Source organism: Barbatula barbatula (genome assembly GCF_947034865.1).
Source record: "Barbatula barbatula genome assembly, chromosome: 20".
NCBI lineage: Eukaryota > Metazoa > Chordata > Actinopteri > Cypriniformes > Nemacheilidae > Barbatula > Barbatula barbatula.
In genome coordinates, this window is record NC_136783.1 from 2,781,291 (window position 1) to 2,808,925 (window position 27,635).

Below are 27,635 nucleotides of genomic sequence, written 5' to 3' on the forward strand. Positions count from 1 at the left end.
GGATCCCACCTGACTGATATCAAGTTGACCAATCACAGCTCATTTTTAAGAGGATATCTCTGATGCAATAAATAAGAGGGCTCCAGACAATCAAATGTTAAGGAACCATTGGCTCCCACAAGGAAAAAACAGGCTGCATAATATTAATGTAATGAAGATCCATAAAAGGGAAGGAAGGAGGCATGAACCAGCGAACATTCAACAAAACTTTATTAAAAAATAAACAAAAAATAAAAACGGAAGTAAAGACCGGCAGCCACCTCAAGGTTGAATAATATTTTATTCAAGGTTGAATAAAATATTAATTTATTCGATCATTCAGAATATCTAATTTATTCGATCTCCTCCGTGAGATGAGGGACCGGTGCGCGCACAGCTGATTCCAGTTATGACTCACGCCACCGGCCCCTTTAAGTGGCTTTAACACTTTACAAACAATAAGTAAAATTTAAGAAAATCTAATAAAAAGTATATCAAATAAATTTTAATATCTAATTTATTCAATCTAACAGAAACGTTGTTTAAAATCAAATATAGCCAAAGCTTTTTATGATTTTCAACTAACTCAGCACAAAATAACCAACTGAATTAATAAGCAAAACTCATTTCACATCTGCCTTCTCTTGTGGTTCAATGAGTTTAAAATGATTCACTGATCTCTTATATTCTGTTTAAAAGAATCCTGTTCAAAAGAGTCATTAGTTTGCAATTGTTTTGATCACAGTGTACCGTATAAGGGACGATTCACATTTCGCATCTAAAAACGCGTGGAGATGCAAGCCGTACATGTCACTCCCTTGGTGTTTGTCGTCGCCAAGCAACCTGGGCCACGATAGCTATTGAGACGAGGAGGTATAAACAAAGGATATATGGATTATATTCACTGAAAATACCTCGTTATTTTCACATAAGTGTTACGAGAAACATCATGCGACAAGGAGTGTCTTCACACGTCATACAGTATGTGTCAATGAGCTCTTCGCGCAATGTTCTCACAAGTTCGCCTCTATTAGCATCATTGCATCGACTATGTATGTAATTTACTTGCGCAAATCGCTTAATTCGCATTTGGTGTGAACACAGCATTAGGGGATCAGACAGAACCCATATTTTGCTGTTTGGCACGCCTCTTTTGAATTGTTTTCAGTTGGTCGGGAGTGTTTTGCTTATGCGCGCCGGCCGCCTAACGATTTGCCGGCTGCTGAGCCTCACGTTTTTGGCGGAGCGCTCTGAGCATCAGAATTAAAAAAACTCAACTCTGAGCCGAAAAGCGCTTGACTACATGCACTTTTTTGACCATTTCTCCAATCGAATGAAAGGAGGGGCGGACCTTCCGATGCGGTGATGGAACTTAACAGTTGTTGAAACATCCATAGACTGGACGGCCCTACAAAGGCAAAGTGCAGTAACTACACAAACACTGAAACTGAGAAAAATGCCTTCACAGTTTTCACACCAGCCAGTCATTGCAGGCAGTTACTGCAATTTTAACACTCTTGTTTCTGTGAAACGGGACAAAATTGAACCAGGAGACTGGCCGAAAGACAGAACAGATGTAACAAAGCCTGTTTCAAACCCATTTTTAACCAAATGTATAGTAACTGCACTTTGCCTTTGGAGGGCAGTGCAGTTATGAAGGAGAAACTAATGTTGGCTGGCGCGGCAAGCAAGGTCACAGCAAGCACCCTCTGCTTGTACCTTTTTAAAGTTTCTGATAATATGACAGTTAACATTTTAATTTAGGAGGAAATGAATTCAACTCCTCAGAGCGTCACTGTTCTGATAACAAATCAGCTCTTCCATTGTGGTGTAATGCTGCAACTGCAGCTCCAAGTGTAAGTCCATTGAGTGCACTGCACGCAGTGTTTTTGTAAAGACACCCGCAGGGAAAAGTCCAGCTGCTTCCAATTTAAAATGAGTAAATTTAGATTGTCGCCAGTGGCGATCTCTGCAAAAATATCACTCACAAATATGTATATTTTTTGTCGTTTTAGGCACAGTCTTTTCCAGGGTTTAAAGTAATACTTAGCCCAAAAATGAAAATTCTGTCATCATTTACTCACCTTCGAGTTGTTACAAATCTGAATGAATGTCTTTGTTCTGATGAAGCATTTGGAATGCTTCTAACCAGACAAATCTGAACACAGGTCAAATACCAGACACACTATAAATTCCTATATGCAGTGTTGATTAAATAAAACTATACAATTCTTGCAGCCCCCCCGGCCAGCCAAACAGTGCAAAACAGTATGCAAACGGCGGCGAGGAACCCAAAACTAAACCAGGCCTGACCAGGTGATTCCAGTTCCCCTCTGGCAAAAGCTGCAGCCTCTGCACAAACTCGACAGTACTTGCACAACAAGGCAAAATAAAATTTAGATTTAAGATTATCATTAATAATCTAATAGCGGATTAAATTTTGTAGAGTTGCCACGTCCTTTGTCCAGCTCTATAATCAAAGCATTTGTCAGGTCTGGGCAGGGACTGGGAACCTAGGATAAAATTAGACTACATACTATAAAATTTAATGAATCATTTTGTGATACAATCACATCATAAATACACTATCATGTATTGTATCAATTCCTAAACTGTATCATTACAACAGCAATAAAAAATGAGCATGGTGGAAAAAACATTAAATCATGGGAACATTTAGACTTTGTGACCAAAATTGATTCTCTTAATGTAATGAGCGCTGATTATTAAGGAGAAAAAAGAAAAGAAAGATTTTGCCCAGATTTGTCCTCAAGGTCGTTTTAAGTTCGAATTTATTTAACAAAAACAAAATATGTATTTTAATACAGTTAATGAGCTCTTAACCTCACCTTCACATGATCTAGCAACAACATTTGGTGTTCCACACAGTCTCTTGTGTCTTTATGTTAAAGCCTGAGGCTGTAGTCGGCGTGTATAATCAGGCTGACTGTGTGTTTACATATTGAGGAAGAACTTTCTGGGCGACTTGAGTTTAAATCCCAGCTCTCGGTTCTTTTTTTATTTCCTTTCCTGTATGATTTTGTCATGTCTTCACTGTCCGAAAGTCAAAAAAGTTGAAGCTATAATGAAGTGTTTTAGGATGATCACATGACACGTGATGTTGTTTACGTTGAGTTTAAGAGAAGTTATGTTATTTGTGAGTCTGGCGGTTGTGTACAATGTTGTGTTTACAGTTGCATGTGTTTTTGGGAAGTGCCATTTAGGTATAATTAGCACAACCCTCAAAACCAAATGACAGACATGTTATTTAAACAGTTCTGAATGAAATGGTGACTCAGATATTTGTTGTCTCACAGACTTACTGTTTCTGTGGAAATATACTCAAGCCAATGTTTATGTTTCTGTGTGCGCGATCAGATATTCCTAATGCTCATGGGCTGGCGGTGGACTGGGTTTCACGTAATCTCTTCTGGACCAGCTATGACGCTAATAAGAAACAGATTAACGTCGCCAGACTCGATGGCTCCTTCAAAAACGCTGTTATCCAAGGCCTGGATAAACCTCACTGCCTAGTGCTGCACCCCATACTGGGGTAAGCCCTCCACAACACACACACGTTTTGTACCTGGGCAATTCCGTGAAAATGTCAACCTTACCATGAAGAAATTAAGGGTTTACTAATGGTTTTTACTATGCTTACAGCACAGATGTAAACATTTGGTGGTTTATTATCCATGTGAGGTCTCTCTTCAAGTTTTTAAAGCATTTGTTTCATTTTTAGTGCATGATTTTTTTATAGTCAGGTAAGTTCAGTGATGTTCTACAAAGAGGCATCCCTTCTTCATTTGTTGGGTAACATGTTCATTTCCCTTTTTTAAAACATGTTCATTCCCTTTTTTAAAATAGAAAATATGTTCATAGACTGACATTTTCCTGATGTTTAGACTCTATCAACAAGGGTTTAGTAAAACATAAACAGATGATTCAATATATTTGTAATAAATAGATTCTCTGAGCATTTTTATGTCACATCCATAACGCTGGAATTGCCCACCTGCACATTGTGGGGACTTTCCATAGACATAATGACTTTTATACTGTACAAACGATATATTCTATACCCTTTAACCTAACCATCACAGAAACCTTTCTGCATTCTTACACTTTTAAATAAATATAATTTAGTTAGTTTGTTTAATAACTCATTTGAATAGAGACATGACAGAAACCCTGATCTTCTGTTACTACAAGACCACTTTGCAAGATGTAAACACTGATCCAGAGCCACTCCCGGTTTCATTTTTATTTCTTTTATTTGTAATAAATTCTTTCATAAATAAATCTAAAATATGTTTGTTTAACATTTGAATTCGGTTATTAATGTTCTGTTGAACCAGGAAGTTCTTCTGGTCAATCGTTGAACCAACGTTGTTTACGTCATCCAGAGTGGTCTGTACTGGGCTTAACCTCACAAGGAAACATGTACTCTAAAGCCCTGTGTACACCACCAGTGACTGGCAGCAGCAAAGCGACTTGAGCTCATTCATTTCAATGGTAGCTTATCAACTTCCTGCGACACAAGCGACAGTGACCATTGGCAACAGGAAGTGGGCGTGTCTAGAGACTCGACAAAGTTGACAATTTATTGTTCAAATATATGCAAATGATTAGCGACTGTAACAAACCCTACCCTATCTTTACATCTGTAAACCATGTTTATGTCAAAAAGGAATAACCAACCGTTGGATTAAATTAACATTGAAAATGTTCATATTTGAAACAACCCAGCGTATCTGAATTTATAACCCAGCGGTTGGCTTTCTGACCCAAGCGTGGGTTAAATCTGGCCCAGCATTTTAAGTTTACCATAAAAACAACCTCAGGCCAGACGCTACGTATCGCAATTTTACAAATGCAGATGTAAACGTTTGGCCAAAGTATTACAAGTGTGGTGACATAGGGCTACATACTTAACGTTCAAAGAGTTGAATAAGCTTCTCAACTCTTTCCGGACCCCTTCTTACTTCATCCTCTCTTCCCTTTTCTTTTCACACCTGTAGGAAACTTTACTGGACTGATGGAGATAACATTAGTATGGCCAACACTGATGGCACAAACCGTACCGTGATCTTCACCAATCAGAGAGGACCAGTGGGTGAGTGACAGCTTCAGATCATTGCAAAGACAGCAGGTTCTTTTGTGATTTCCGACAAAAAATGGTGTGGACACACATCTCCGTTTTCTTGCAAAATCGAGAGGCAGAAACTTTCTCGAGTCAGATCGATAAAAACAATGTTTAAATGTTACTTCTGTCTCCTCTAGGTTTCCATCTCAGTTTGAAACATACAATTGCAGGCTACTTGATGCTCAATAATTTTTTATTTATCAATCAAAATATGTTTGTGTTAATATAATATATGTGTGTGGCATGTACAGCATATTCATATTTATATATAAATGCCCATGTGTCAATACATTTACAGAACAAATATTTACAGAATTATGTTTACATAATTTATATCATGCATTATATAAATATATACCACACGTATTTCTTAAAGGGGTCATATGGCGTGAATGTGTGTTTTTTGTGTCTTTGTTGTGTTATAAGTTGCCCATGCATGTATTAGACATGTAAAATTGCAAATTTTAAAGTGTAGGAACAAAAGATGCATTCGATGCGAATGCTCACCCAGACCTGCCTGAAACGCCTCGTGTAACCACACCCCCACAAATCTACATCAGTTGGTGGTATGATTTGACTAAGACCGCCCAAATGTAAACGCATGTTAGGTGGGCGTACCTGTCAGTAGAATTGAAGAGGAACCTGGTGTTCCAAATATGGTAAGAGGCGTTACATTTCCGTCACAACGCTTGCAGTATTCCACCAATCACTACGCACTGGTTAACTGGCCAATCACAGCACACCTCGCATTTCAGAGCCATGAGCTTTGTACAAAATCAGCGTGTTTCAGAGAGGCGGAGCAAAGAGGAGATACAAACATGCACGTTATGTGGAAAATACAGCGTTTTCGAACCTATTATTTATACACAAAAAATGTTCTCAGACTCACGAGCGGTTGTTGTCTGTCTGTACTGTAGGTCTGTCCATAGACCATCACACAGAGCATCTGTACTGGATCAGCTCGGGAAACAGCACCATTAACCGCTGTAAAATGGATGGATCAGCACTGGAGGTGATAGACGCAGTCAAAGGCAAACTGAACAAGGCCTCAGCGTTGGCTATCATGGGTAAATACAGCTCGCATGAGATCAGGACAGACCTGCACACTGATGCCAATAACATGCTTGTGTTCTGTTGTGTAGGTGATAAGCTGTGGTGGGCAGACCAAGGCACGGATCAGATCGGCACATGTGATAAGAGCGACGGAGGAAACTGGAAGGTTTTGAGAAATGGCACGTCTCCCATGATGCACATGAAGATCTACAATGAGACCGTGCAGATAGGTGTGTGTGTGTGTGTGTGTGTTTGTGTCATCTGACAGGAATGTAATCTGTGGCACAACTGGTCAAAAGTGGTCTTGACTCTGTGTGTGTGTCATGTTTTTAGGTTCAAACATGTGCAGCAACAATAATGGGGACTGCTCTCAGCTGTGTCTCCCCACGTCTCCCTCCACGCGTGCATGTATGTGCACCGCAGGATACAGCTTGAGGAGTGGACAGCAGTCCTGTGAGGGTACGGAGAAAATACACATTTACTGGATGTTTTACTGTACATATATTACGGTGCCCTTGTAGCTTCCGTATAAGGCACCTGTTAATGGAATCTATTTATCTGTCCTGCATATTTTTAGGATGAGATGTTTAGATGCATGTATTATAAAAGGCATAAGTTTCAAATATGAGCCAACCACAATTCTCTTGCATCTTAAATACATGTATGAACAAAGAAACATAACAAAAATACAGTGAGGGATGTACCTTATATCAATCTTGAAATGTTACTTGCATTTTATTACTTGCTTGTTCTGTTGTCGCGAAAAAAAGAAAATGATACCTCTATACAATTGTAGTATTTTTGTACAGTATATCATTGAATTGTGAAATGTTGGTATGTGAGCATTTTGTTAAATACCAGTTAGATTACAATGACATTTACGTCTTTTATCCAAAGCGACTTTCATTGCATTATACTATACATATGTTTCTAAGTATGTGCAACCCCTAGGATCGAACCCATGATCTTGGCGCCATGCTCTAACCACTTCGCTATAGTAAATTGTATACATGTAAAGGATAATCCAGCCGTGCATTAAAGGATTTTGATGCGCGACGTGGAGGCCTAGAACCACCAGATGTGAAGGAAAGTGCATTCAGATCCTTTAATGCACGGCAAGCCGTGGATTATCCCGCTTATACCATGGTCATTTGTCAAGTTAAAGCTGTTATTGATGTTCACAGTCCAATTTTTGATCAGACAGGTGACATTTTTATTTTTGTCAGTTCATTTCAAACATTGATCAAACTGACTGGAGCTACCCGTGCAATAAACAGTTTTAATTCACCGTCCAGCCAATCAGAATGGAGTATTCCAAAAATGTTTTAATTTCATATTTGCTTTTACTGGTTGAATATAACTGACATTCTTTTTTATCCACGTTTTAGCTTTTTGCGGTTTACTTAGATGTGTGTTGTGCCAAACTGTAAGAAACCCGAAAAAGGACAATACATTGACCTGTAGAGGAAAAATATAAAGAGTAATTCAGCTGTGATGGTTGTTGTGTTGGTTTCAGGTGTGGGTTCGTTCCTGCTGTATTCAGTTCACGAGGGCATCAGAGGAATTCCACTGGACCCTGCTGATAAATCTGATGCCCTTGTGCCTGTTTCAGGCACATCACTTGCTGTTGGCATTGACTTTCATGCTGGTGAGTGTCAACAGATAATCCACATGTTGAACAGGTTTGTTTAAAATAACTACGTTTAGGACCTTCTTTTACAACAAAAGAAGGGTGATTTGGAAGAATATCCCACATACTGTTTCCCGTTCTTTATAATAATAGTGAATAAGAACTGGGGTTCCCAGGCTTCAAAATGACATCACAATACTGTAAACGTATGATACAAGAAGTCAAATGTATTTATTCACTGTAAATCTTACCTTTTATTCCACACTGTGACATAAAAACATATGGGAATATACTGGAAAATATAACGCAGCATATTCAATAATTCATTCCATATATTGAAACCAAGTGCTTTTATTTTTTTAACATTATAACGTATCGTTACATTTCTTCAACCAAATCCAGCAGTTCCAGCCCCAAAACTAGATTCTGTTAAATATTTGTGCCACAGATAATGACACCATCTATTGGGTGGACATGGGTTTAAGCACCATCAGCAGAGCTAAGAGAGATCAGACCTGGAGAGAGGATGTCATCACTAACGGCATCGGACGTGTGGAGGGCATCGCCGTCGACTGGATCGCTGGTGTGTCTATTTACTACAGTCAGATACTCACAAAACGTCAATGTAACGCTGATCACCGACATTAACTTCGTCCTTTGTGTCCGGTAGGAAACATCTATTGGACCGACCAGGGCTTTGATGTAATTGAGGTCGCCAGATTAAATGGCTCGTTTCGATATGTGGTCATCTCCCAAGGCCTGGACAAACCCCGGGCCATTGCCGTCCATCCGGCGAAAGGGTGAATGGTCTTTGAGTTACAGAGATACGAATGGAACAGCGCCCATCCTTACGTACGTTGGTTTTTTTTTGTGTAGGTATCTGTTTTGGACAGAGTGGGGTCAGTACCCGCGCATAGAAAGATCTCGGCTGGATGGATCTCAGAGAGCCGTGCTGGTGAATAACAGCATTAGCTGGCCCAATGGCATCTCCATTGACTATCAGGTGCATATTCCACCACACAAATATAACTTGTTGCATGAAGAACACCACATACGTATGCAGATTTACAGCAACATATACTCACGAGAATAGAAATGCACGCCATGTGTGTCCTGCAGGAGAGTTTTCTGTACTGGTGTGATGCTCGGACGGATAAGATTGAGCGCATTAATTTGGAGACTGGAGAGAACAGAGAAGTGGTGCTGTCCAACAACAACATGGACATGTTCTCCGTATCTGTGTTTGAGAGTTACATTTACTGGAGCGACCGGTCAGTACAAGCAGCACAAAACACATATTTCACATTATTACTGACTATGTCACTGTGTATCGGTTCATTTGTACGTTGCGCATTACCAGAGATTTTCTTTAATCAGGACTCATGCCAATGGTTCGATAAAGCGTGGCAGTAAAGACAATGCCACAGATTCAATAGCTCTGAGGACAGGCATCGGTGTACAACTCAAAGACATCAAGGTGTTTAACCGAGCCCGACAACAGGGTGGGTGAAAAGATTTTGTTGTTGTGAGAATGTGCTGTTTAATTGACCTTGTCTTTTTTTGTAATTAAAGACAAATGAATTATTGAAAACAAAATCACATCCAAGATGGCCAATCTATGTGTTAATTCAAGAGTCTATTGTCAGATTTTCTCCTCTAAAGAGCCTGTGAACTGAAAGTTGCGATCTTTTTTACTTTTTTTTACACATTTCTGAGTGAAATGGAATTTTGAATAGGTGTGGCTTTCGGCTTTTTCTGGATTTGATTGGATGTATAGAAACAGTCGTTGCATTTTGAAATGGAACTGGCAGCAGACTGACAGTTGAAGGGGAGGAGTTGACGGATGTCATTCAAGATGGATAGTCACTACAGGACACAAGTGCATTTTCAGACTGAAGATTATGAGGGCCGCAAATTTTAAAACGAGAATGACCCACAACGATAAACTATTTACAATAAATGCTGCAATATTTCATGGAAAGAAATATGCATTGTAATTTTTTATTTCACTTGATGTTTTAAACGTGAGCATGCTTCTTTCATTACTTTACTAATGTCAGAACAAAACAATATGAAAGGAATAAATAAATAGAGGGAATTGAGAGCTCAACCAAAATATGTTGTTTAATTTTTATAAAACACAATGGGCTTGTTGTACTAGATGGCGCCGGTGAGATTTTGCGCTGCCAGGGTCGGCAGACTAATTTACGGTCATATAACACTATTGGATTGTTTTGGCTCAACGAAGTGCTCAGCAATGTTAAGAGGATCTGTTATATCGCACATATATTCCTTTCTTCTAAAATAACACCCATATTTGCTGGCCAAAAATCCTCATTTTCCCATACAACCGGAAATTAGTCTGCCGACCCCGGCGTCCCGAAAGCGCACCGGGACCATCTTGTGCAAGTAGCGAATTATTGTATTTTTAACGTCAAATTTACGTTGCCTTTGTCTACAGACCAGGAACAGGTATTACAAACTGTTTATACACAAATGCCCTGGCACAGAATTTTCATACTACTAAATGTTTGCAGAATTAATATCTGTTTTTCTCTGTAGGAACGAATATATGCAAGAACAACAACGGTGGTTGTCATCAGCTTTGTCTTTACCGTGGTAACGGCAAGCGGACATGTGCTTGCGCTCATGGAATGCTAGCTGAGGATGGCCAGAGTTGCCGTGACTATGACGGATATCTGCTCTATTCAGAGCGCACTATACTTAAGAGTGTGCACCTATCAGACGAGAACAACCTCAACGCACCCATTAAACCGTTTGAAGATCCTGATCACATGAAAAACGTCATCGGGATTACTTTTGACTATCGCGGTGGAGGCGGAAAAGGAGCCAATCGGATCTTTTATAGTGACATCCACTTTGGGAATATTCAACAGATCAATGACGACGGATCAGATCGGAAAACAGTGGTTGAGAGTAAGTTTTTCATTGATTACATAATTTGACCTTTGTTACGTAATTTTTCCTGGAGGTTTTGTGTGCGTCATCCTTGATGATTGATTTCGTGCTGGGAAGCTTTTATGTTTCTGTAATGTTCCTCCGGTTTAAATTCTCACTTTGGCTTTACTCTTGAGACATTGTTTCATCTATCTTTGGAACGCTTCATGCATGTTATGATATATTTGAGTAATCCTCGATTTGATAGTTTCATAATTTGTTGTCTCCAGGGAATAACTATAGTACAGTATGTGGTTTTATGGTTTGTGTTTTTGCCTGAGCATTGCTTAGTGTTCTAAGTCCGTCATCGGAGGATGACAACATCACTCATTGACACTTATCTTTTCCAATATTTCTTAATTTTTAGTATGCGAGAATATTCAGTCATTGTTTTTTTCCCATCATATAGTACAACATCCAATTATTTTTTAATTACAACATATAATGCAGTAGAGCTCAGACTTTGAGCAGAAAAGGCAATGAAATAGAAAAATATTTATATCTACGTTACAATTCTTTTAGGGGCATCGTAGATAATAATTAGACAAACACCAACAACCACTAACAAACGTGTGTTACTATACTTTACTATGGTTTATTCTTTATTTAATAAGAAACAGTATCTTCTATCATTGCTGTTTGGAACACTTTTCACTTGTATGTGAAATTGTGTGGGCTTTATAGAGGTTTAATTCCGACACCAAGTCTTTATTAACCGATCACAGCTGGAGAGAGAACAGAACAGTTGAAGAGACCGAGTCATTTCTCAGGCCAGCTGATACACAAACAAACTCGAGAAAGTCTAAAGGAACGGCCCGTTCCTTTTGTGAGAAAACAATAAAGTCATTCTTTTATAAGACGTTTAACTTGTTCAGCAAGAGCTCTGAGCAAAGACATATGTAAACATTTTTTGTTTATTGTCCTGTTGCCACAAACAAAACACTCCGTGAATGGAATATAGTGTTGATATTTGTAAAATCTTACAAATATAAAAGCTCCTGTAAGAATGTTGGCTTCCTTTTGCACTAATGGAAAAGTTCTAGGCTCTTTCCGAAACTTAAATCAAAAACACATTTACTACCAGTTCTGAAAAACTATTATAAACTCTATCGACTCAGAAATGTGGGCTTTCAATAAAGGGCCATTCACATCAAGGTTATTTTAGTTTACTCAAATAAAAACTTTGAAAACATTTCTGTTCATTGAAATCACATAAACTATTGCAACGAAAGCACAAAAATGATAAGAATAAACACAAACTAAAATAACAATTAATTAATCTGATATAGCAACATGATAATAAATCATAAAGTGACAAAAGCATATTCCCAAATTGCTAAAAACTTGGACTAAAATGAACATAAAATCTAAAAAGAAAAGCTAATTTAAAACTATAATAACTCTGAAATCAAGTTCCAACGTTCCTGCTCCTTAGTTTTAGTTCTAGTTATTGTTGTTAACAGTGGTGCTTAAAAGTAATTGTTTGAATCATAAATGTTCTGCTATACAGTAAAATCGAGGCGATTAGAAGAACGTTTTCCAGTCACTATAGCCCAGCAATGTATTTACTTTAAAAAGATTGGATACATTTGACCTGGACGATGTTTAAGATGTTTGCACTCTCTCAACCCAGATGAGTCACTGACTACTTGACTTTTTCTTAAACCAAAACATGGAGTGTTGTTCATAACAGTGAAACAGGTCACCATAAAACCAGTACAAGCTGTAAACGGTCTACTCTGTAGTGAAGGATGTGTTGCTGGATAAAACTCAAAAGTCATTGAAAGACAATTACATTTTAATATTGAAGTAAATGAAACTGATTGTGACAGCAATGATGATCTCATTTAAGATGACAGCATTTGAACAGATCTTTTATTGTTCTTATGATGGCTGTAATGTTTATCTAGTGCTTAATGTGAGTGTTTACACTACCTTCATTTGACTTGATTTTATTATAAAAGCACATTCTTCTTTGACGTATTCAAACGCATCCATTGGCAACACTAAACATGGGAAGCAAAATAAGGGTTACAGATCATTCCTATAGGTCATACAAAGTATGTAGTTGTTTCTTTAAAAATATAAGTGCACTCACTTCTTATATGACTGCTATTGATCTTTCTGTGGTGTTTAGACATGTCATTCAGGAATGTAATCGTTGTTTTGTGCTTGACAATTGGCAGATGCTTTTATCCGATGCTACTAACAGTACATTATATTATGTTATTTATATATTTTGTCATTACGCGAGGTCCCAAGCCCCTGAGCATTGTGTTGCTAGCGTTCTACCCTGATACATGGCTTGTCATGTATCAGTACCCTGATACATGGCTTGTCCTTTGGAGTACAAATATGACTTAAGATAAACAATTATATTTCATTTGAAGTGTCAATATAATTGTTTTGGATCCTGATTGGTCAAGTTTGCTTATAAGCGTTTTACCTAGTGTCCACTAGGGTATTCTCTTCCAAACGTTGGACCGGACAAAATGTTTTTTGAAAATAAATAAACATTTAATAAATTAAACCCCCTTGTATATGAATATATATTATATTTTATCAGACCGTTTATTTAAATTTTTATATCCACAGTATGTATGAATCTATGTATTGTAGGTTCTGTGGCCAAATCTTCAATATTGACTTAATAATGCCATTTTAGAGATTTAAATGCTAGTGAAATTAATGCTTGGAAAAATATTTGATGCATGTTAATAGTGCGTCTTTGGCGGGAGAGTGGAAAGGGTTAAAATGAGGCGAATTTGGCGCTTGATAAAGATATTAGAGGATATAGCGGCGGAAAATCTATTACATAAATGTTCCTGAGAGCGCGTGTGATGTAATTCTTCGTTGTGAAGACGCACAGCTCAACCGAAATAGTCAAATGTTTTAAATGGTTTATTAGGCTATGTCTTGAGGTCCGGATCCGAACCGAGGTCCGCCTATTGAGGTTGACTGATATAGAACAAAGGAAAGCAGTAATTATTATTAGTGTCAGGGGTGTACCTTAACTTTTTTGCACATAGCACTGGCGCTACAGAGGCCAAACAGTTGAAACACAGTTCATCCCATGAATAGGCCAAAATCCCATGTTACATATACCCCATTCACACAGACCACTGATCCCAGAAAATTGCCAGAGAGCCTCTTGTGTGAACGCAAACACATCAAAGATTGATCCGAAAAGTGACCTGGTAACATTAAAGGGATCAGTCCCAGAAAGCGCTCTGTATGAACAAAAGGCAGAAACAATGCCGTAAAAGCCATGTAGAAATGACACACATACTGTATATAATAAATCGTAAATATTTTGGCTATGAAAACAAATTAAGAGTTTGGTTCCAAAATGAGATAACTCTGGGATAACGGAGAGTGTCTTCAGCTAAATCATGGATGAATGCAAGAGTCCTAATCACCAAACATAAAGTCAGATGTGAGATTAGCGGTGTCTGCTGCTAAACGCAGTTTAAACTTGAAATTACTTTAATTAAAACTATTAACATGAAAATATACATTGCTTCAATAAACTTGATTGCTTACCAACCTTTAAAACAGGTTGTGTGCACTTGCCGTTCTGCGCAGCGGAGATGCCAACGAGTTTCGGTGAAGACACTGTTAACAGACTAATTCCAAACATTTATGTACTTATTCTCACCTATTCACCTATTCTTGTTATTCTTAGCATAGACCTATTTTTTCAGTCCAGTCGGGCAAGTAAAATTCTCTCTCACTTGCCTATACAAAACATTCACTTGTCCCGGACAAGCAGACAAGCGTCAATGTCAAGCCCTGCTATACAACATTTTTGGTGGAAAATAAATAGCTCCTTCATTTCTTTCTGTCTGCAGATGTTGGATCAGTGGAAGGCTTGGCGTATCACAGAGCGTGGGACACTTTATACTGGACCAGTTACACAACTTCCACCATTACCCGTCACACTGTGGACCAGAGCCGCTGGGGGGCTTTTGACCGTGATACGGTGGTCACTATGTCAGGAGATGACCACCCGCGGGCGTTTGTGCTGGATGAGTGTCAAAAGTGAGATTTCTCCCCATTTTTCAGCAACCTCAACAGCTTTTTCAGTGTGATCTGTACAGATACAGATGCAGATGATTACTTCTGAAGCAATATACACATGATCCTTCACAAATATGAGTGGAGCATGTCAATGGATACACTTGTTTCTACTTTGCAAGTGCATCCGTGTAAACTTGAGGGGATTGGACTCAAGTTCACACATTTGGATTCACTAAAAATGACCTTGGCGCTAGTTGTGTAAATACATTGTTAGCGTTGTTTGTTATTGACTTTATCATTATTTTGTTCTCCAGTTTGATGTTTTGGACCAACTGGAATGAGCAATTTCCCAGTATCATGCGAGCTCAGCTGTCTGGTTCCAATGTGCTTGTGATCATTGGCAGTGACATTCGCACCCCTAATGGACTCGCCATCGACCATCGTGCAGAGAAGCTGTATTTCTCCGATGCTACGCTTGATAAGATCGAGCGCTGCGAGTATGACGGAAGTCATCGATATGTAAGTTTAACTTTTCACCAATGATTTTGCTGAAACGTGCACATCGTTACATTAAACATCATACTAAACATGCTGGCATGTGTTCTTTAATTCAGTCATCGTTTTTTTTCTACTGTGTAGCTCTGCCTACAAAGAAATTGTTTTGGTCCTTTTCTACATAATTGTATAATAACTGCAGGAGGATTTTGCTATATATGAGAACAGAGGGATAATTTCTAGTGATGGGAAGACAAAGTTCATTTCATTGAACTGTTCAAATAACCATTTCATCCATTTATAAGTCATTTATATTCATGCAAAGACATTGATAAGGCTAACAGGTTTAGTAGTTAACCAAATTTCTGTCATGACAACTCTCTGAGGGTGTGGCATGTTATTGTACATGACATATAAATGTATTTGATCTTAGCGGAATAGATCTGCTACGCTGCTGCGGTGGAGCAAGTACGGAGACTTGCTATTGCCAATACATCCATCCGCTGTGTGCATATAAGGAATGCTGCACATATAACATATGAATAAACCCTCTTAGCTTACGTGAACACCTTGTAGCAGATCTACGCAAATGGAGCTGGGGAAGGAGGAGGGTTTCTGAAACGTGTGTGATGCTACAACAAACTCTTAAATGCATTCACGAATTAGACATCACTAAATGATACTCTCAATTTTTTGAGCAATATAAGTATCACTCTACAATCTTAAAGGTAAAATCTGAAATGAATATCTTACTTTGTGTCTCCTTTTGACATTCGTAGGTTGTACTTAAGAATGAGCCAGTGCATCCCTTCGGTTTGGCCGTTTATGGTGATCATATTTTCTGGACGGACTGGGTGCGCAGAGCGGTTCTCAGAGCTGACAAATACGTTGGTGGAGACATGAAGGTGTTGCGCGCTGATATCCCCCAACAGCCCATGGGAATCACCGCTGTGGCCAACGATACAAATAGCTGTGAGTCAATAGATATAATGGCGATGTGGACACTTTAAATCAACTGTGCATGAGCAAGAGTCATTCAAGTTTTCTGACTCCTCAGCCATGTAATTATGTGTCAGAAGTAATCTGGGATTGTGACAGAAGCGAGAAAAACTCAATAATGAGTGAGAGTGAAACCATCACACACAATCAATATCTTTCATCATGCCCGTCTAACCGTGATACCACCAATTCCCACACCCCCAAACCTCTCCAAAGATAACAGTCTACATTCTTTATATCTCCTATACCACTGTATTCTGTTCGTTTCTTCCCACAGTTACAATTTGTCGGGGAAAAACCTTGTATCTCCACTTGTCGTGTGCAAATTTGCTATTGTTCAGAAAAATATATTAAATGATTAAATACTGTTAAACTTAATGAGTACACATAATGTCAAGAGCTTCTGGGAATGTGTGCGTGCAGGTGAGTTCTCGCCCTGCCGGGTGAATAATGGAGGCTGTCAGGACCTGTGTCTTCTCTCGTCAGACAGCCGGGTGAACTGTAGCTGCAGGGGAGAGAGGACATTGCTAGAGGACAACACCTGCATAGGTGAGATCATTGACTACTGCATCATGTCTCTGCGCAACCAGGTATTTTCATTAAGACACAGCATTTACAAATAAAGGACTCATTTTAACTATATAGATTTTTAAAAGCAGACATAAATTATACAAATTTGCCAAGTAAATATCCAAACAACATCACTAGTTAGCAGGAAGTGACCCAAATTTCTTTACAACTAATGGACAAGTTATTTTGTGGTGATACTAACAGGATTTTCAAATGTTAAAGTCTCCATTAACCTGATTATATTTATTATTCCATGTTTTGACGCATTTCCGAGGGAAATGGACATTTCGTATGAGAATAATTGTTGGCGTCGCTTTCGTCTTTCTCTGCGATTTGATTAGATGTATAAAAACAGCCGGAATGGAAATTTTGAAATTCAACTGTCAGCAGACTGACAGTGGAAGGGGTTGAGTTAACGGATGCTCCGCCCAAGCTGTCTCACATACATCATTTAAGATGGACGGTCATTTCAGTGCATTTTCAGATTTTAGCTGAAGATTATGAGGGCACACGAATTTTAAAAAGAGATTGACCCACAATGATAGACTATTTAAATTTGAAATGATCATGTCATTTTATGTTTCTCAGCGAAGAACACGTCGTGCAGCAGTATGGATGACTTTGAGTGTGGGAATGGGGACTGTATCAAGTACACACTCACATGTGACGGCATGGCCCACTGCAAAGACAAATCTGACGAGAAACAGTCCTACTGCAGTAAGTTTTCTATGTGTGTTAATGTAGACTACACTTCTGAGGTTCAGCTGTACACAAACACTCTGTCTGTGTGTGTCTTTAGCTAATCGGGTTTGTAAGAAGGGTTACAAACGTTGTGTCAACGGACGCTGTGTCGGTCACAGTTCCTGGTGTAATGGCCGAGATGACTGTGGGGATAACTCGGATGAACTGTTCTGTAATGGTAAGGGATATACTAAAAATGCACAATGATTTAGCAAATAAACTGTACACATACGTATGTACATAAAATCACAAAAACATTTAGGGCAATGTCTTGGTAAAATTCTGAAAAAGATAAAAACATTAAAATGTTTATAAAAATATATTAACCACTAATATATATTTAATATGTTTGCATGGTTATATTCTTTTCATTACAATTTTCACTGTTCTGCAGAAACAAGTAGTACTAATTATATATTTAATATTAATAGTAAACATAAGCATGTTTGGTACACAACAGTATAATTCACATAAGCTGACAAAACTCTTCAATCATCATCATTAAAATGATGCTGGAAAATTCTTGTGTTTCAATAGCGACAATGTGCACAGCTGACCAGTTTCAGTGTAAGGATGGATCATGTGTGTCCAACTCCAGTCGCTGTAACCAGGCGTTGGACTGTGAGGATGCCAGCGATGAAATGAGCTGCTGTAAGTTCCTTAATGATACAGAATATTTCATATAGATAAATATTGAATTACATATTCATTCATTTACTCACCTTAATGTCTGTCAAAGCCCACATGACTTTCTCTCTTCTGCAGAACAAATTTGAAGATATACAGTAAATCCTGCTTTAATTACAAACAGTTTCGCTTTCAATAATACGGCAAGACAAAATTACTGTCACTGTTACGGCTTTGCAACATTCCTTCTACCGTGAGTCATAATTGAATGTTGTTAAAGTGTGTATTCTTTGTTGTCCAGCGGGTGTCGATTGTTCCAGTTATTTCCGTTTGGGTGTGAAGGGCCTCACCTATCAACGCTGTGAGTTCACTTCACTGTGTTACTCTCCGTCATGGGTCTGTGATGGAGCAAATGACTGTGGAGACTTCTCCGACGAAAAAAACTGTCCAGGTAACACACATGCATACTTATTACGATGCTAAAATAAAAATGTTTAGCATCTTACAAATAGACACTGCCATAAGGTTACATTATGCATAGTTCTCTTTAATTCATACTAACTGTCAGGAACTGTGTGGGGAAGAACCCAATTGCAGGCAGACTCAGGGATGAAAGGGTTAACGAATAGACTTTAATAAATAATAACACAGGAACAAAACATAAACACACTCGATGGGGAAAACACTACTAAACAAGATACCACAACTGAAAACTAAACACTCAACAAGACTAGCAAATACTCAATAGGATCGTCAGGAAACATGAACACTCCAAACAGGGCAGGATACATGAACAGCGAACCAGCACAAGACAATAGACAAGAGGGCATTAATTAGGGAGACTAACAAAGGAGATAACGATGGGCAGATGTGGGTAATGAGAGACAGGAGGAAAGCTATACTAGGAACGAGAGGGGCGGGGCCAATGACGAGACTGGAGAGAACGCATATTATGTCCTGATTGACAATAATATGTTTCTCTCCACATAAAACACATGGGTCTGTCATGACTCTGCCCCTAGACCAGAAAATCAAGACAAGAGTAGGCAGAACCATGACACTAACGTTCAACTGATTGGTTCTCATAAATCTGGCAGCAAGGCTAATCAATATTTTGTTCTGTTATCTTTCGTTCTGTTCTGGCTTAACTCAGCGCAGTGCACCATGGGATATTTTCCTAGCCCTCCTGCTTCCCCAACACCCCCTGCCTTGATCTGCGAAGGGGTTATCACTACAGCATGTGTCATGATCCCTATAACAATGTGCATGTTTTGGCAATTTTACTAAATTATTGCCTGCAGCAGCAGCAATGCACAGTAGCACATATAGTCCACCAAAACAAAGCGAAAATTAAAAAACTAAATGTTTATAATATATTATTTTAATATATATTTATAATATAGTATAGCAGAAGAGAGATGTATTGTCCTTCATTGTTATGTTTGCTAAATCATTGTACATTCTGTTCTGATCGTTAAAATGCTGAATTGCTGTTGATAATAATCTTTCTAAGTAGTTTTAACGATGGATGTTTTCATGGAGGGTAACTAAACACAAGTGATATATTGGGCAGTTTTTACCACAGTGCAGTGTGTTACAGTACTTTTACATTGTGTGCTGTGGTAAAAGCTCAGCAACTTCAGGCCGATTAAGGGAGCTTTCCGCTCTTGTGCCTTTTTGATCAGAGTGAAAATGTTGAGGGCCCAGAAAAGAGCCTCTGAGATGTGGAACCCCAGAAACTGTTAATATGCTTCACTTTTTTTTAACCTATCAGTGGCCCCTCCTAGTTCTCCGGTGGTCCATCAACTGACTGATCTTGTGGGTGTGGGGTGTGAGATTGTTGTTGTTACACCACTCTTTTAGTTATTGAACCATCTGCAGACCTGATAATGGGTTTGGAGCCATGCACATCTGTGCAGTTATGGGTGAACTGTAAATAAAGAATTGGGCTCAGAACACAACCCTGTGGTACACCAGTGTTCAGGGGTTGAGGGTGGAGTAGTTGTTAAACCTAACAGACTTTGTGTCCGGTTGCCTGAAGCCTGCAGATGCATAGATCAATGAGCTTGGATATGGCCAAATCAATGAATCTTGATATTTTGAAGAGCTTAGGAGATGTTGTTTGATGTGGGTTCAGTTTCTGGGGCAGGCATGTTTTAAGCTTCATAAAGTATGTGTGTTCTACAGATTTTTTGCTTATTAGAGTTAACTTCACCAGATCTGCAGACTGCACAAAGACACTGAGATGTAGTCTCTTGTTGTTCTGTGCTTCCAGATAAGAAGAAGAGAAAGTGTCCATCAAATTTTTTCGCTTGTCCCAATGGCCGCTGCATCCCCATGAGCTGGACCTGTGATAAAGAGAATGACTGTGAGAATGGAGATGATGAGGCACACTGCGGTTAGTACACACAATCACACATAACTCATTGTTATCATAAAATAAACCTCTTGTTCAAGTTTATTTTGCCATAACACCAAACTGGACTTACTTTTATTGTATTGTATTCTATTGTATTATTAAATACAAATAAATATTAAAAATAATCGATCACTTCAAATATTAAAAAAAGCAATATAATGAATAAAATGACTCGCACACACAACAGTCTGCAAGATGCATCGGATGTCGTTTTTATTAGAGTCCTATGAATAATTGACTAACTTCTCTTCTGATGCTTTACTCAGATAAATTCTGCTCAGCAATGCAGTTTGAGTGCGAGAATCATCGATGTATCTCCAGCAGCTGGGTGTGTGACGGGGCAGATGACTGTGAAGACGGGTCAGATGAGGACAGCAGATGCAGTGAGTCCACATCCTTAACAGCATCCACATTCACTTCTTTAATGTCACATACAATAAAACTGAATATACAACTGGAAATAATCATAATTTTGTCCAATAGTATTGGATTATAAGAAAGTCGGCTATGATATTGTTTTATTTTATTAAAAGGTGATTAATAAATGTGATGATTGATTTCCTTAGAAAATAAGACGTGCAGTGCGGACGCTTTCCAGTGTCCAGACTCACACAAGTGTGTCCCTCAGCACTGGGTGTGTGATGGAGACAGAGACTGTCCGGATGGAGCCGATGAGAGTGTGAAGGCCGGCTGTGGTTAGTCAAATACATTGGTGTGCACGTATTAAACTGCCGTGTTGTTATGTTGTTATGGACATGTGAGATACAGTAACTCAAATATTGTTGAGAGAATCTAGTTGTAATTGTTTATTTCTTTTTCTGTCAGTGTTCAATAACACGTGTAAGACAGGAGAGTTCATGTGTCAGAACAGACAGTGTATCCCTAAACACTTTGTGTGTGACCACGACAATGACTGCGGCGATGGATCTGATGAATCTTTGGAGTGCGGTATGTCCACAATTCTTTCTCATTTCCAATGCTTTCTAATGTTTGTATAAAGTATTTTTTGTATATGCAGACTTTGTCTTTAATGCCACAATATAAAGTGAGGAAGGGGGGCAACAGCAATGTAATAAAAGTCTGTCAAGTAATATTGTTTCATTCGCTAACTGTAGACAACGTGTTTTTAAAATAGATGATTTCCTTGTCTCATATTTCTTGAATTTTTTTAAAATAAGTCTTTATTTGTCTTTGTAGAATATCCAGCTTGTAAGGCCAATGAGTTTCGCTGTGATAATGGCCGTTGTCTGATCCAGAAGTCTTGGGAATGTGATGGAGAGTTTGACTGTCATGATCACTCAGATGAAGCTCCCAAAAACCCCAACTGCAATGGCCCTGGTATATATAAACACAAACACCAACCCTGCAGGAGTAATGTGACTCTGTTGTGTCATGGAAGTCGATGAAGATATAGTTTTAGCAATTTTCGACGCGTCTGCAGCAGGCATGTTTTTAACCTGATGTGCGATGCATACTTTGACATGACATTCCACACACATGACGGGCTAAATACATGTATGACGGAAGAGGTCTCTGCCACTGAGGAGTAGATGCGTATCTGGATCCCTATGATGACTTTTAATTAAAATATATTGTACATATAAGTCCATCAGAAATGCTTCTCACAATTTTTACACAACTTCATCGTTGTTTTCCATCGGCCTGATGCAACTCGAAATTTTGCGCGCCCGAGTACATTTATTGTTCATTCATCATAAAATCATGAATCAGTAATGCATTTAACGATTTTTCGTCTCTTTGCTCTTCAAGCAGAAAAAAAATGTAATGAGACGGCATATGCATGTGGAAACGGTAGATGCATTAATGAGACGTTACTGTGCAATCGCAATGATGACTGCGGAGACGGTACGGATGAACTCAACTGCTTCATTGATGAATGTGTGAACAGTAAACTGAGCGGCTGCTCTCAGCTCTGCGAGGACCTGAAGATCGGCTTTAAGGTAAACATTTCTGAATCATGAGTGTCTATGAGTATATGTTGGCCCGTTTCTCTCCGTCCTCAGACTAGTTTAATTTGTGCCCTGATGTACATTTACAGCAGTGCATATACATACTGTACATGCCTCACAGTTTCATTTTCATTTCCTTCTGAAATTGTGTTTGATAATATTAAAACGTAGGACATGACTATTTAAACATGTTTATGACTTTTAAATCAAGACACACTGGCGCCCGATACTCATGTCTTTTGTTGTTTGTGTCTCTAGTGCAGGTGTCACCCTGGCTTCAGACTGAAGGATGATGGGAAGACGTGTGTGGATGTGGACGAGTGTTCCAGCACATATCCCTGCACACAGCACTGCATTAACACACACGGCAGTTTCCGCTGTGTGTGTGTGGACGGCTTTCAGCTCAGCCCCACTGACCACACCATCTGCAAGTCCACCTCGGGTACAGTTGACTACTCTTACTCTGGAGAATACATTAAAGAATGTATCAATCGCAGGTCCATTTATGAAACTGTAAAAACAACATGCTTTCTTCCTATTTTTGTGTATTTGATAGTATACAGTATGTGCACATACTTGCTGTTGTTTTATTTAAATGATGTTTCGGGAGGAAACAATGTTCGGGAGGAGCCGGAGCATATAATCGAGTTTCTTTTAATGTTAATACACACTTTTATTATGAAAATTGTGTCTATCCACAATATTTTAAAGAAAGAAGTGTTAATCATTTTCGTTAATCAAAATACTATCAAAACCCAGTTTCACAGACAAGGCTTAGTTTAAGCCAGGACTATGCTTTAGTTAAATTAAGTCACTTTTAATAATATGCCTTAATTAAGACATTACTGGTGTTCATTTTGAAACAAAACAATGACAATGAAATGATTTAAGATCTGTTTGGGCAATTTATTTTCAGTTAAGACAGCTTAAACTTTCATTTTAGTCTAAACCACGTTTCTGTTTTTGATTGTTCAGAAGAATTCAATGTTAATGTATATTCTTGGTGCTCATTTATTGAAAAAGAGTTTCTTTATTGTTTAAAATGTTATTTTTTTGTTCTGTTTTGTGTAGACGAGGAGCCGTTCCTTATCTTTGCCAACCGTTACTACTTGAGGAAGCTCAGCCTGGATGGTACAAACTACACTCTTCTAAAGCAGGTACGATTTTAGTTTCGCTACTATTAGATGCACATTTTTACTTTCACATTAAATCGTTTTTGCATGGTCTTTATTTCTAGGGTTTGAACAACGCTGTTGCTTTAGATTTTGACTATCGGCAGCAGATGATCTACTGGACGGATGTGACGACTCAAGGCAGCATGATACGACGCATGCACATCAATGGCAGCAATGTGCAGGTAACAAATGTAACTGTGTCGAAATACCTCGACTTTAATCAAATGGTTTGATATCATTTAGCTTTGGATTGGCTGTTTGACAATGTTGCCAGTTTATCTAACATTCAAATGGAAATTAAACAGTGTGCAGATCTCTCCTGTCGATCCTGCGCCAGCCTAAGATCATTTTGATGTGCATACTTATTTTTGTTTGTCAGGTTCTTCACCGCACATCTCTCAGTAACCCTGATGGTGTGGCTGTTGATTGGGTGGGTGGAAATCTGTACTGGTGTGATAAAGGACGGGACACTATCGAGGTATCCAAGTTAAATGGAGCGTACAGAACTGTGTTGGTCAACACTGGGCTGCGGGAACCGAGAGCCGTAGCTGTGGATGTCCGTAATGGGTAAACAGTGACAGTTATTGAACTCTTTTCTGTTACTGATGAGATTTTCTGTACTTGCATATAGCAGGCCATATACTCATATCCATCTACGGTGAATCCATGTTTTTTTTGTCTGAAATGCTGTTTTAATGTCCAGAACCTAATATGGAGTAGAGACGTTGTATAATGTGTTATGCAGCAGTCTTCAAGAAAACAAAGCCTCCAGCTAACTGCAGGATAATAACGTTGGAAATTGAATTCACATTGAGCACCCCGGATCTTTCCATATAGATCCAGTAATGTTCAATGTGTTCTGGCAGAACATATAACCATTTTACATTTATATTGATAAAACTGCTATTGAATAAGTTTAAGAGTGTGTAACATAAACTGGCGTGGAGAAATTGAAAGTATGAATTTGTTTTAAGGCATCAATGTCCCACAGCGGCTAACAGATGTTGAGTCTTATTTTTTATTTGATTTGAACAGTTTCGGTTAAATGGTGTTTATTAAATAGGAATTGTGTGGATTTGGATTTTGGATCATTCTCTATTTCATTGTGTCGTCATTTTGCCTTAGAAATTGTGACTTAGTAGTTCATCTTCAATTTTATGTCCACCCCTAATCCTTTGTGTGGTAGAAAAGTTGACGCATCATAAAGTTGTGTTTACACTGATTTTTCTCGCTGTCAGATATCTTTACTGGTCAGATTGGGGTGATAATCCTCATATCGGACGCATTGGAATGGACGCCACTAACAGAAGCGTGATCATAAAGGACAAGATAACCTGGCCCAATGGACTCACTCTAGACTTCATCAATGACCGAATCTACTGGGCCGACGCGAGAGAGGACTACATCGAATTTGCCAGTTTAGATGGGTCCAACAGACACAGGGGTGAGGAGAAACTTACAGAGTGTTCTGCAAAGGCAAAGAACAGCAAACAGCTTATCAAAAACAATCAAGTCAAGTCAACTTTATTTATATAGCGCTTTTTACAATTTTATTTTTTACAAAGCAGCTCTACAAGAAATATATTGACTATAAGCAAAAGATAAAATCAAAAAAGGTGAAAACACACTCAACAAACACAATATGTCTACACATAGACATTTTCTTTTATTTGGATCCAAAGTCAAGCTACAAAAACAGAATCCAAATACTTTGGGAAGTCAGTTTGCAAGATGACAGGCACTCACTCAAACACTTGCTCGTATTCGTAACATTTTACAATTTAAGGATTGACAAAACATCTTCACTTCCATATTTGTATTCTTCCTATAATGGTTGACTGTTAAAAGGCAGATGAGCTTAATCCATTTGTCATGAACATGGTGGAAGAACCCAAGTGCAGGCAACAGTGAAGTGGTTAACAAGACTTTAATATTTAAATAACAGTACACCCACGATGGGGGAAAACACTAAAAAAACTGAAAAAAACTCTTCCCACAAGGGGGGCAAAAACAAACTAAATAGGAACAACGACACAACGTCTTAACAAACACAGGTATTGGTATGCAATGGGCAAGGCAAGGCAACATTACAACTAACACGGACCCTTAACACATTCTTTTGTTTTGTTTTTCATTTACAATTCATGCCTGGTATGATTCCTGCGAAATTAACTCATGACGCTGTCATTGCAACGCTATACCTGCTGTTTTTTAGATATGCTTGATTAGTTGTTTATTCTCGTCTTTGTCCTGCAGTTTTGACTCAGGACATTCCGCACATCTTTGCTATGACGTTGTTTGAGGAGTACATCTACTGGACGGACTGGGAGACCAAATCCATCAACAGAGCTCACAAGACCCTCGGGACCAACAAGACCATGCTGATCAGCACCCTACACAGACCCATGGACGTCCACATCTACCACCCCTACAGACAACCTGAGGGTCAGGACACAAACACACCAACAAAATCTTATGGCAAAGCGTTACTTTTTTTACATAGTGGCTCCCTTGTATGAAACTTCGCTTAAGTACTTTACAATCTGCTTTCACATGGTTAGGTTTAGTTTTGTACAGATTTATAGACCGTTTCATCGAACGCACGGGCTGGGACTGCAGTTTACTTCTGCTTTGTGTTTGGCTAGTGTCTAATAATAACTATTTATACTTTATTTAATTGATGTTAATATTAATGTATTTATTCATTGTATTAAATAAACGATTTGTTGAATTTTCTTTTATGTTCATTTTATGAAAAAAACTATTTGTTGGATGGGTGCTGTAGTCGGTCACATTTAAAGAAGCTGTATAGCACATACAGAGGTTGAGCTTAGTATCGCAGTCTAAATTCTAAATATTTGAGAGACAAGTTAAGCCAAGTAACGCTTCTTCTGGGTTTCTTTTGCTTGTTATCCGAAATAATCTACAGGCTCTTACATGTTTATGAATGTGTACCGGAAGTTAAGGGCAGTCCATGAATGCGTGCATGCGCGGTAATATTTGTTTTGTGTTGTTGCTTCGAAACTGTCTATATGAACGAGATCCAGCTTTTCACACACTCCTAAACCAGAACATGTGATTTCATGTTATCAAAATGTTAATTCATTTGAAATGTGGTCTCTTTTCGTAGTCACGAATCACCCGTGTCAGACGGACAACGGCGGATGCAGCAATTTGTGTCTGCTGTCACCGGGTGGAGGATATAAATGTGCCTGCCCCACAAACTTCTATCTGGCTGCTGACGGGAAACAGTGCATGTCAAACTGCACCGCCAGTCAGGTAAACACCAGAAAAAGACCACTAAATTGAAAAAAATTTACAATGCTTGTAAATATTGATAACATTTTTATTTTTTGCATATGTGCACGGGAATGTAAAGTCTTAATTCAGAAAAAAGGCTTCTTGCACTAATAGCACCGGTGAGCTTTTGCGACACCAGAGGAAGGTTGTATAACACTGTTGAGTGGTTTTCATCAATGAAGTGCTCAGCACTGTAAAGAGGATCTGTCATTGTCAGGATCTTGGGGTGAGACTTGGGCAGAGGACCCAGAAGCAGACAAGTTAACAAGGGGTTAACAAGAAATGTATTAACAAAAGACAACACAAAAACCCACGAGGGGGTAAAATACAAAGGACAAGGTAAAACATGCCGGAGTGACTGGAAGTCAAGTCAAGTCAGCTTTATTTATATAGCGCTTTTTACAATTTTCATTGTTACAAAGCAGCTGTACAAGAAAACATTGACTATAAGTAAAACATAAAAGGTTATGGAAGTCAAAACACAGTTCAAATATCAGACACTACTCAATTACTATGTGCAGAGTAAATTAAATAAGACTATCAAATTCTAGCA

General features: G+C 38.6%; 1 protein-coding gene across 1 annotated transcript in view; it reads left to right on the plus strand.

The window, feature by feature from the left end:
• The window catches only part of lrp1aa (low density lipoprotein receptor-related protein 1Aa), a 134,079-nt gene that overhangs the window by 78,974 nt on the left and 27,470 nt on the right, over positions 1–27,635 (plus strand). The window contains exons 30-62 of the mRNA XM_079483245.1: positions 3,358–3,532; positions 5,001–5,095; positions 6,043–6,192; positions 6,268–6,408; positions 6,512–6,637; positions 7,695–7,826; positions 8,257–8,391; positions 8,479–8,608; positions 8,685–8,811; positions 8,928–9,079; positions 9,186–9,310; positions 10,371–10,745; positions 14,618–14,807; positions 15,101–15,305; positions 16,061–16,253; positions 16,704–16,829; positions 17,439–17,567; positions 17,650–17,769; positions 18,129–18,242; positions 18,520–18,669; positions 20,494–20,616; positions 20,904–21,020; positions 21,204–21,332; positions 21,463–21,585; positions 21,835–21,975; positions 22,408–22,598; positions 22,866–23,049; positions 23,679–23,764; positions 23,845–23,964; positions 24,162–24,349; positions 25,021–25,226; positions 26,039–26,227; positions 26,913–27,061. Coding sequence (XP_079339371.1) covers positions 3,358–3,532; positions 5,001–5,095; positions 6,043–6,192; positions 6,268–6,408; positions 6,512–6,637; positions 7,695–7,826; positions 8,257–8,391; positions 8,479–8,608; positions 8,685–8,811; positions 8,928–9,079; positions 9,186–9,310; positions 10,371–10,745; positions 14,618–14,807; positions 15,101–15,305; positions 16,061–16,253; positions 16,704–16,829; positions 17,439–17,567; positions 17,650–17,769; positions 18,129–18,242; positions 18,520–18,669; positions 20,494–20,616; positions 20,904–21,020; positions 21,204–21,332; positions 21,463–21,585; positions 21,835–21,975; positions 22,408–22,598; positions 22,866–23,049; positions 23,679–23,764; positions 23,845–23,964; positions 24,162–24,349; positions 25,021–25,226; positions 26,039–26,227; positions 26,913–27,061 — 5,036 coding nt within the window. The remainder of the gene's footprint in view (positions 1–3,357; positions 3,533–5,000; positions 5,096–6,042; positions 6,193–6,267; positions 6,409–6,511; positions 6,638–7,694; positions 7,827–8,256; positions 8,392–8,478; positions 8,609–8,684; positions 8,812–8,927; positions 9,080–9,185; positions 9,311–10,370; positions 10,746–14,617; positions 14,808–15,100; positions 15,306–16,060; positions 16,254–16,703; positions 16,830–17,438; positions 17,568–17,649; positions 17,770–18,128; positions 18,243–18,519; positions 18,670–20,493; positions 20,617–20,903; positions 21,021–21,203; positions 21,333–21,462; positions 21,586–21,834; positions 21,976–22,407; positions 22,599–22,865; positions 23,050–23,678; positions 23,765–23,844; positions 23,965–24,161; positions 24,350–25,020; positions 25,227–26,038; positions 26,228–26,912; positions 27,062–27,635) is intronic.